Below are 11,081 nucleotides of genomic sequence, written 5' to 3' on the forward strand. Positions count from 1 at the left end.
CTTTTTGAGTTTTTTAAAATTACTTTTATTATTAATCTGTGTGTCAGGAAGCTTGTTTGTGCTCCTCAACAATAATGTTTAGCTAAATATAATAATTTTACAAAATAAATAGTCCGACTATAAAAGAGTTATAACAAAGTATTGGGGGAAAAAACTGCTTTATCCCCTCTGACATCAGGTGGCCCACATAGTAACAATACAAAAACTTTTTTTTTTCTTTTAACCGTCTTTGAATTTTGGCAAAACCCTGACTTGAAAAATCATCATTTTCATCACCAAGCAATTATTACAACAATTGCTTGGTTGAAAAACAAACAAACAAAACAACAACAACAACAACAACAACAACAAAAAACCCTGACCTTTATGGCCACTTAGTTCAAATTTAGTTTTTCAATTTGAAAAATCATGTTTTTCTTCCTTCATAACATTCAGGAGCAGCACTTGTGACCTTCTTCGTTTTGGTAGGGCTTATGTTTTATACATATATTTATGTGTTGTAATTTTTTTTACGAATTGAACGTAGAGTAAATATATTAACTTCCACACTAAGCTGGATTAATACACCTATTACCAGAAGTTACATTTTAACACTAAGCCAATTCTACAAGCTAAAAATATCCAGACTACAGTTTTTATCAATAATAAAGTAGAGTGTACCACACCAACGGGAATGTTTTGACTTATCTAACAATGTTCATGTTATATAACGGTGGTTATATAATAAGGATTGTAACCTTCATTCCAACTCTTGGGATGAAGCCTCATTTCCATCCCCAGAACATTAACAGAACTAACATAAGGACTGAAACTGTGTCTACAAACAGGGTTTCTTTTAATAAATACAGAAATTTCTAAAACATCAAAAGCATTATGCTACATCTGAACATGCTTTTGGTTGTCAGACAGACAGGCTTTTAGTGCAGATGCCAGTTTTAGTGCTAATATATAATTCATATGGAATATTATGTTTTGCTCTGCCATGCAGACAAAGTTGCTCATGGGGCTTTCTTGTTGCCATGTGACCAAGAAGGAAGGAATAGAAAGCTCTATAAACTTCCTCTCAAAATGATTTTGGTGCAGTTCAGAAGCTAGCTGCTCCTCTTGGCGTCAGGCTAAGAGAGAAACACTTTACTGCCCACCATCACCGGTCGACACCATGAGCAGCATCGTTCAGAACCACTGCGTTGGTCGGACGCCAGCTGCTAGGGTGAGTACATACGATTGTTTCTGGTTTTAAAAACTGAACTGGATAGGGAATAAGAAAACATAATAATGACATTTACATAATTTCTGTTGTAAGTAATGCAGCTGGTTTGTTTTTGTCTCAAGCAAAGTAAATGACATTCAACAGGCAAATTCCCAAAATAATTTTCTCTTTAAGGATTTGTGCTTTAGGTCAACAAGATTATTTTAGTAAGATAATATAAAAAGTTTTTAAGACGTTCCAATTCATCGAATGACATCAAAAGAGAGAGAGAGGAAAAAACAGGAACCTTTTCAATTATTTTTAAAATACCTGTAACCCCTGAACTGACAGCTACATTTTCAGAACAAATCTCATGAACTGATTTGTGTTTGTTAAAAAGTTGCTCAATTCAGTTCAGTTTTGTATTTCAACAATTTTACAAAAAGAGTCATTTCAATCCAATCCTAAATTTATTCCAATTGATCTTAGTAATCAAATAATAAAGTCAAGTGCAGTAATTCAAAAAGAACCCATCAGACTGCATTGAACTAGACTTTACAGCAATCCCTCATTCTGAGCAAGAATGTAGTGACAGTGGAGAGGAAAACCGTTATATTGCCTTTCATTGAATAATATATTGCTCAAAAAAATAAAGGGAACATTTCATTTTAATTTTGTGTGTGGCTCCAAATCCAGGCCTCCATTGGTTAATAAATTTGATTTCCATTGATGATTTTTGTGTGATTTTGTTGTCAGCACATTCAACTTTGTACAGAACAAAGTATTCAATGAGAATATTTCATTCATTCAGATCTAGGATGTGTTATTTGAGTGTTCCCTTTATTTTTTCGAGCAGTGTATATTCTTTTCAGCACAATGCTGACGGACACTTACAAGTTCAATCTGATTTCTAATAGAGGAAGTGATATCTGAGTATTGGAAAAAAAAAATCTCCCATAAATCTTCCTTCAAGTAAGTATAGAAATGGTCATAAATAGAGATGTTAATATGTACCAGACAGTTAAATAAAATGGTGACAAACAAGCCTAACCTCCAAATACAAAATGGTTGAAGACGTTGCAATTTACATAATATTGTTAGTGCTTCTATTACATAGAAATGAATAATTAAGCAAAGAAGAAAAAAAGTTTTCAGTACGCTGCTACTTCAAGAAGCCTAAATTCAATAAAGTTGTAACAAAATTATAAGGTATTTTTGCCCTGCCTACTGTAGTTTTCACAAGGTATCTTATTGAGAGAATATGATTCGGGGATAGAAATTTTCTAAATGTGTGAAAACATTTCTTTTAATTGTTTTCCATTTAAAAAATATACAGGGCTACAGGCTGCACAAAAAGTACATGGAGAAAACTTCTGACATGCAGAGAAAGAAGATGCACATTCCAAACTAACAAGTGAAACTTACTCTGATATCAAGTTATCTGATATGTAATTTCTTTCCAGATGCCCAAATCTGTGACTCGTGAAAGCAGTGGAACCTCCAGAAGCAGCAGCATCAGCAGTGACAGCAGCGGTTCTGGAGGGAACATCCGTTCTCTCCTGTCCATGAGCGAGAGCGTGCACGCTAATCTGAGCAGCTTCTTTCCAGAGCAAGCACTGGAGAAGGAAGAAACCCGTCAGCGGAGTCATCAGCTGGAAGAGATAAAGCGCCTAAAAGAGGTCCATGCCGCTGCTCAGCTCAAAAACCTAGAGGATTTTCTGAAGATAAACCGAATCTCTCTCAGAGACAGTTTGGCACATACCACAGGGATGATTTACAGGTAAAGAAGAAAAAGAAGAAAAAAATAACAGGATACATCTGGATGCAAAACCAAATCCAAAGATTAGTGAGAACAAAATTTATTGAATAAAACTGGAATATTTCAGGGATATGAATAATTTTAGGCTTGAGAATAAAAATTATAAAAACAAATCTCCATTGCTTATTGTTTGATAAAATGCAGTAGTACATTTTCACAAAGGTTTATCTAGTATATATGTATAAACACAATAATTACTTTATTTTTGTGTCAACAGAAATTTGGGAAAATCAGGGCTGAGGGTGTCCTGTGTTGGATTAGGTAAGTATAAAATAATAATAAAAAAAGACAATCTACAATATCAACAACTACAATAATAATAAAAAAAACCTACAGACAAGGTGCTTGTGGGGCGCTCTGCTGGTTGAAGAGTTAAAGTTGGGATTTCTTTCCATAATCCCCTTTGCAACCATAAAAAGTTAAATATTTCTGTTTTTGTGCAGGTACATGGGTTACTTTTGGAGGCCAGATCACAGATGAGGTAAGAGAAAATGTAACTACATTATTATGTACAGGTCAGAGGAAGGGCAACTACAATACATCAATTTTGTTTGCTTAACATGGTTTTGTCGCAGGTGGCAGAGGAAATGACAACTTTGGCTTATGAGAGTGGAATCAATCTGTTCGACACATCTGAAGTGTACAACTGTGGAAGGTAAGAATGGCCTCAAAGCAGGAGTGTCTCTTAGAATTAGTTCTATGGAAGAAATCAGACTTTTGTTTTAGACATTTAACACAGATTTTTTTTCACCCTGTGTAATTATGAATAGGATGTTTTTTTAACTGTAAATCCACCAGCAAAAATTTCACCTGGAAAAAAATTACTTGCAAAAAGCAATCTAGATTGGGCCTAAACTGCAACTGCAATGCAGATATAACAATAGATAAAAGATTTAGAAACAAGTTATGCACCAAGCCATGAAGAAAGTGTTGAATTTTCATATTTGAGATTTGCTTCTGCATTGTAAACCGATCTCCCATTTGAGAACAGGGGGGGACACATGTTTGTGCCACTTTAAATATATATGTTAGAGATTTTGCATTTTGCATGCACTTTGATATGTGATTTCTCCCTCTGCAGATATTTTAAATAAAACAGCCAAGGCAGCTAATTTGGGATTAGTAATCCCAAATTAGCCACAGACTGTCTGAGTCTGTTGTAAACGCTGAATATCAAAGTATTAACAGCTTTCTTTCCTCTGCCATTTCTCAGGGCAGAAGCCGTCTTGGGCGGAATTATAAAGAAGAAGGGGTGGAGGTAGATTGTTTTTATGATTATTTTAATAATTGATTGTAATTTATGCAGTCTAAAATGAGTAAAATATAGTCGCTTTTAAACTGATGTCATTTTTAAAATATTTTCCTTTTTTTCAAACTTGATTTATTAAACTGATATAAACTATGACTATGAACTGTATGACTTAATACATTATAAAATATTGTTATTGATAAGGAATTAATTGTAGATTGTGTACATCTAGGCAATGAATATTTTTGAGTTTTTCCTAAACTGCAACAGATTTTTGAGTTTTTTGTAAACTTGTTTTTAACAACTCCCTTGCTTTTCAACAGAGGAATTGTTTAAAAGAAAAGTAAAAAAAAAACAACAACATTTTGACTCCTGTCCGTTTCTGATTGTTATTTGGGTTTTTGTCATTGGGATATATTGTTTCTAGACATTTTGCATATAAAGCAACATTTTTGTTTTTCTTCCCATGCATGTGTTCAATTGCAGGCGTTCCAGTCTTGTCATCACTACCAAAATCTTCTGGGGAGGAAAGTATGTACATATTTTCTTGTCTTCTACGTCTCTGTATGCAGCGAAAGAAGTCTGGAGTCTATGTTGACAAAGAAAATGCAGTGACTAGTATTTAAAGCAAAAATGACTTTTGAAGTCAGTACCGTCATCAGAAGTCACAAGAGAAACAATGGAGAATTTTTGTAATCCCGAGGAAAACAGTTGATGAAATTTTGAGTGAGATATACTAAAGCTATAGCTCATACCAGTCAGAGATACTGCTTCCAAAAATCTCAATCAAGATCAAGAGCAAGAGCAAGATTATTTCAATAAATATTTAACTACAACATAAGGACTATAAAATGAGTAAAAGCTAGTGGTTTGTACCCTTTTACTAACATCTCCTGAAATTGGAAATTGGGTTGTAACAAAACAGGTCATCAGGACAGAATTGAACCTGCGACGGCTGTGCCAAGGATTAATGTCTCCTTAGTCCTTAGATTAAGCACAGACCAAGATATCCAAAGACTGTGATGCTTGGTGTGGAAGGACTTGACTTAGCAGCTTTGACTGGGTTTTAGTCTTGAACTGAAGCCAATAAAAAAAAGGGGGATATTACAGCAGAGACTGGGTCTGACTGTGGGCCAACATCATAGCAAACTCTGCTGATAAAGAATCAGATCTTATCAAAATTGATATACGTTTGAAAGTAGAACAAATACTTTTTTCATATCAACAATAAACACGTTTCCTTCTGTTTTTTAGTGCAGAAATGGAAAGAGGACTTTCTAGAAAACATATAATTGAAGGTAAGATGTGGAAACACCTTGACCAAAACCTTGCTCTGATTTTCTAACATACATATATGAAAATACATGTTTTTAGTGATCTGTTGTAATATTTTAATTTTATAAATCTTGTTATTAATTAGCAGAAAATCATTATATTTGTCAGAAATAATGACTCTTAAACTTCAGTCCCTGTGTAATTATTCTATGTGTTTCACTTAGTGATGGAGTTGCTAAGTAAACTTTTCAGGAATAAATGATGTACATCTAAATTCAACAGGTTTAAGAGCATCACTGGGCAGACTTCAGCTAGAGTACGTGGACGTTGTGTTTGCAAATCGACCAGATCCATACACACCTATAGAAGGTTAGTGTACGTATTTTTGAGATAAAGCGCTTTTTTTCAGTTTGCTTTTAAAAATGTTTTAAATTGTTTTTCTCAGTCACTTTGTGCAATTCTAAGAACAGAAGTCTGTGCCCACATTTGCCTCACACTCCCCTCCTCATTCAGGGATCGTGGTCTCTTTATGTCAGTGTTTATGCTGTTGAAGCGAGACAGATGTGGGAGGAATGACATAACAGAGCTAAAAAGGTCAACAGAATGTGTGAATATAATCCTGATGAATGTGGAAAATATATATTGTTTTACGTTGTACAGAATTGACCTTGACAGTATTACCTTTATTTTAGAAGTATTTTTCCCCCTGTCCTCCTAGTTAACTAATTAATAATTCAGGGTTTCTCCCAGAAAACTTGCTAAGCCTGGTGGTTGGGGCACTAGTTCAGTCATTCATTAAGCAGCCTGCCGTGTTTTTGAGTTAAAAAATGTTTAAAATTAACAGGAAATTTGAAAATTTCACTTGATAATTATGTATGATTGAAAGATTAATGCTTGAACATCGATTATAAAGTCTTACAAAATGCAAACATTAAAAAAGTCTAAAATAAATAATCAATTATTAGCCAAGTAAAGCCTGGTGGCCCGCCAGGCTTTACTTGGAGGAAACCTTGCAATTGGTTAATGTATTCTAATTGTGTACATTTCCTATTTGTTGTGGTCCAGTTTGTAACCCCTTTGGTCTTTTTTTTTGCCAGAGACAGTAAGGGCAATGACGTATGTAATCAACAGGGGGATGGCTCTGTACTGGGGAACATCACGATGGAACTCCATGGAGATTATGGTGAGTTTTATAACAAACTGCTAATTAGTTTATTATCACTAAAATTAAGCAAGGCTTTTGTCTTGCTGAGTTGGAGTTGGTGGTGAAATCCAAAAGTGAATTTGTCATCAGAAAAGAGAATGTGGACGATTCCACTATTGGTAAGATCAAACTCACTGTCCACCTTGTTTATGAAAATCTGATGTGGATTTGAGCCATGAAACCAAGCAGGGAAGAAGTTCAACACATTATTATAGGCATGGTAGGTAACTCTAGCACCCAAACAGTAAATGATTAAACCAAACACCTGCTTATATGAGATTAAAACTAAAATAGGTGTTTCTTACCCATCAATATGCTCACTAAACCACATCCAAACCTGCAAATATAAGGAAGTTTTACCCCAACTCTACCAGATTCAGTCCAACCAACTGATGGTTGGCAGGTTATTTACACAAAGTTGTAAGCGTGGATATTTTTATGAGGCTTTCTATTTAATTTTTGAATGCCATTTTCAAAACGGCCGCTGTATGATTTATTGATGAATATCTCTCTCTATTGGGATGTATAAAAGTACTCAATGTTTCCACTGGAGGTAAAGTCTTTTTTGCAAAGTGCTCTTCACTTGTCAGCATCTAGTGAAGAAAGTGTGAGCCAGAGTGTAATCTAGTGAAATGAGTCCTGAGGGATTTGAGGCTGACATCTTGTTCTGTTGATTGTTGAGACTTTTGTCATAAAGTGAGAAGGAAACAGTCCTCTGGATTTTCCCCAAACAGACTCCACTTCCTAACTGCTGGCTTGGTTTCGGTTCTGTCAAGACTGGTGGTCAGTGGTGGACTTATTTTATACAGACATTTCTCTGAGGTCCAATTCGTATGCTTCAGTCTCCAACTGAAACATACTTAATACATTAAGTTGGCAATAAAGTACCAACTTAATTGAATTACTTGTTACCAATTGAAGTGATTCAAATAAGTTGATTCTACTATATTCATTTTTAAAATTTTAAATAATTTAAGTTCCAGCTGTATTTTAAGTACAATCTCAGTGATAATGTAATTTTGGATATTTTAGTTTTTTAGTTTGGTATAATTTAAAAGTTTGAATTGACTTTCTGTAGAATTAAGCCAAAGAGATTTGAATTATTTATTAGAAAAAAATAAACAATCTGAGTAAGAGTGACTTAAATTTGTCATGTTAAGCACACTTAATGAATTAAGGTATAAAAACTTAGTAAATTGAGATGTATAAACTTAATGAAATGAGTTAGATTATCATAATATACTGAGTTGGATAAGCTTAATAAATTGAAATGGTCAGACAAAGGTCACAAAACTGCCATTGAAATCAATTGTTTCAAGTCAAAGTAAAAATATCCTAATTAATTAAGTTAACTTAAGTTAGTTAGATTTCTAAAATTTAAGTTAATTGAACACAAAAAAAAAGTAAATTGTCTAGACTTCATTTCATCTTCTCCAGGTCAGAATATGAGATGCTCAGGTTGATTAAATCTAAACTTGATCATTATACAAAGAACATATTTTTAAAAAAAACAGAGAAAAAGGGATTCTCACTTTCCGTCCATCTGTCTGTCCGTCCGTCCATCCCATCCATCCATCCATCTTTGCATTCACCTTCACCCAGACATCCATGTCTGCATAATTCATTTTTGACTCAAGCAAAAATTGAATAGCTAAAGAATAACTTTTTCCGCTGGGTCTGTCTGCAGGAGGCGTATTCTGTAGCACGACAGTTCAACCAGATCCCACCCATTTGTGAACAGGCAGAATATCACATGTTCCAAAGGGAAAAGGTGGAAGTGCAGCTCCCACAGCTTTACCACAAAATAGGTAAGCAGTTTCCATAGTGTTTGGGAAAGATCCAAAACACAACGAAAAGCTGATGCTTTATTTAAATATTTTTTTTACATAGCATTTTGTAATGAATTGGAATGACATTTCCAGCTGTTTCTTCCTTGTTAAAATGCTGCAGGGGGAATTTTACTCACTTCTGTCATGATGCTTGAGTTTGAGGACAGACCAAAAGGCAAACAGGAACTGGAAGCATGTGTCATGTTGAAAGTTTAATGAAAAATCGAAAATCCGCCACACAATTTTTTTTGTTTCTTCTTTAGCATATATTGCGCTAGGTTTGATGTTTGGGATGTTGACTGTTTCTGACCCAGATACGGTGGGTTTGGCGCCATCATGTGGCCAATTAGGATGACTACACAATGTGGTCAGATCTCACTCCTATGAACAAACAGGAAAATCAACAAGATATTGTGTTGATTGTATATAGGATCTCACTCCATAAGAAATATAATTAAACTTAAGTAACAAAGAATAACTAAACACAAGAAATAAATGTCACTAGAATCGCTAAGGAAAGACTGAACTAAAGTAAAACAGAGACAAGTTCGATCTAATAAAAACGAAACTAAGGAATACAGAAAAGACGAACTTCAAAACAACTCAGGTTAAAGCTCTGCATTATTAAGGTAAAATAATAAACTTAATTCTGTTGCTGAACATTGTTTTATATTGAATTTATTTATCTGGGAAACGCAGGCATTGGAGCTATGACTTGGTCTCCACTGGCATGTGGATTAATCTCGGGAAAATATCGAAGTGGAATACCGCCTTCTGCACGAGCTTCACTTAAGGTAAAATAATTTTTCTTCTACAACTGTTGTTTGCTAACCTTTGTGTCAGCCGTTTAGCTTTTACACAAAAACAACTTCTGACGGATCAAAGTTACATAGATGGGTTAAAACAAAAATATTAAAACGTTTTTATGCATACTTATTTTAATTGTTGCAGGCTTATTGGGGGCCGGTATCATGTCTAGCAGATAGTTTGTCAGATAAACCCTGAACAGATCATCAGTCTGTCAAAGGCATTTATATAGACACTCACCGGCCACTTTATTAGGTACACCTAGCTAATACTGGGTTGGACTCCCTTTTGCCTTCAGAACTGCCTTGACCCTTCATGGTATACACGTACTGGCCACTTTATTAGGTACACCTGTCCAGCTGCTCATTGACATAAATGTTGATTCAGCCAATCACATGGCAGCAAGTCAATCTATTTAGGCATGTAGACATGGCCAAGACAATCTGCTGCAGCTGAAATCGAGCATCAAAATGGGGAAGAAAGGTGACTTAAGTGACTTTAAATGTGGCATAGTTGTTGGTGCCAGACGGGCTGGTCTGAGTATTCCAGAAACTGCTGATCTATTGGGATTTTCACACACAACCATCTTACAGACAATGACTGAAAAAGAGAAAATATCCACTGAGTGGCAGTTCTGTGGGCACACATGCCTTGTTGATGCCTGAGGTCAGCGGACAATGGTCAGACTGGTTCGAGCTGATAGAACGACAAAAACAGTAACTCAAATAGCCACTTGCTACAACCGAGGTTTACAGAAGAACATCTCTGAACGCACAACACATCAAACCTTGAGGCGGATCGGCTACAGCAGCAGAAGACCACACTGGGTGCCACTCCTGTCAGCTAAGAACAGGAAACTGAGGCTAAAATTCACACAGGTTCACTGCATTTGGACAATAGAAGATTGGAAAAACGTTGCCTGGTGTGATGAGTCTCGATTTTTGCTGCGACATGTCTTTCATAAAGTGTAAATCGTCTCAGACTGGTTTCTTGAACATGATAATGAGTTCACTGAACTCGAATGGCCTTCACAGTTACCAGATCTCAATCCAATAGAGCATCTTGGGGATGTGGTGGAACGGGAGATTTGCATCATGGATGTACAGCCGACAAATCTGCAGCAACTGTGTGATGCTATCATGTCAATATGGACCAGACTCTCCGAGGAATGTTTCCAGTACCTTGTTGAGTCTATTCCATGAAGGATTAAGGCAAAAGGGAGTCCAACCCAGTATTAGCAAGGTGTACCTAATAAAGTGGCCAGGGAGTGAACATGTTTATCACACTGTGTCTGAATATGAACAGTTTTGTTTATTTTCCATCGTTAAAATCTGATCTGTGATATGCGTGTGATCATCTCCCACAGGGATATGAATGGATAAAAGAGAAGATAATGAGTGAGGAGGGTCACCGAGAGCAGCTCAAGCTGCAGGAACTAGAAACCCTCGCACAACGCCTACAGTGTACCCTGCCACAACTTGCTATTGGTAAACTATACGGGGTCATTTTTTTTCTATCTATCACATTATTTTGGCCATTCTGGGATATTTTGTCTTTCATTTTTAAGGTGTAATATTGAATGTTTCAGTATGAGGCAAAATATAAGTTATACCCATTAAGATTAAATGGACGATCCCATCACGTCCAAAAGCACATTTTTAAATCCACATTTGAACAACAAATTTCCTAGACAGTAATATTTTTACTAT

The 11,081-nt window shown here is 35.5% G+C and overlaps 1 protein-coding gene across 1 annotated transcript in view; it reads left to right on the plus strand.

Moving 5' to 3' along the window:
* Window positions 1–365: 365 nt before the first annotated feature.
* LOC106947840 (voltage-gated potassium channel subunit beta-2-like) overlaps window positions 366–11,081 on the plus strand; it is a 15,330-nt gene continuing 4,614 nt past the window's right edge. The window contains exons 1-13 of the mRNA XM_015033114.1: window positions 366–1,210; window positions 2,653–2,969; window positions 3,226–3,269; window positions 3,452–3,489; window positions 3,584–3,663; window positions 4,222–4,266; window positions 4,744–4,788; window positions 5,512–5,555; window positions 5,815–5,901; window positions 6,630–6,715; window positions 8,424–8,544; window positions 9,265–9,359; window positions 10,739–10,859. Coding sequence (XP_014888600.1) covers window positions 1,160–1,210; window positions 2,653–2,969; window positions 3,226–3,269; window positions 3,452–3,489; window positions 3,584–3,663; window positions 4,222–4,266; window positions 4,744–4,788; window positions 5,512–5,555; window positions 5,815–5,901; window positions 6,630–6,715; window positions 8,424–8,544; window positions 9,265–9,359; window positions 10,739–10,859 — 1,174 coding nt within the window. The 5' untranslated portion in view covers window positions 366–1,159. The remainder of the gene's footprint in view (window positions 1,211–2,652; window positions 2,970–3,225; window positions 3,270–3,451; window positions 3,490–3,583; window positions 3,664–4,221; window positions 4,267–4,743; window positions 4,789–5,511; window positions 5,556–5,814; window positions 5,902–6,629; window positions 6,716–8,423; window positions 8,545–9,264; window positions 9,360–10,738; window positions 10,860–11,081) is intronic.

This window comes from Poecilia latipinna, unplaced genomic scaffold, assembly GCF_001443285.1.
Source record: "Poecilia latipinna isolate Pla-1442-1.1 unplaced genomic scaffold, P_latipinna-1.0 Scaffold257, whole genome shotgun sequence".
Lineage (NCBI taxonomy): Eukaryota > Metazoa > Chordata > Actinopteri > Cyprinodontiformes > Poeciliidae > Poecilia > Poecilia latipinna.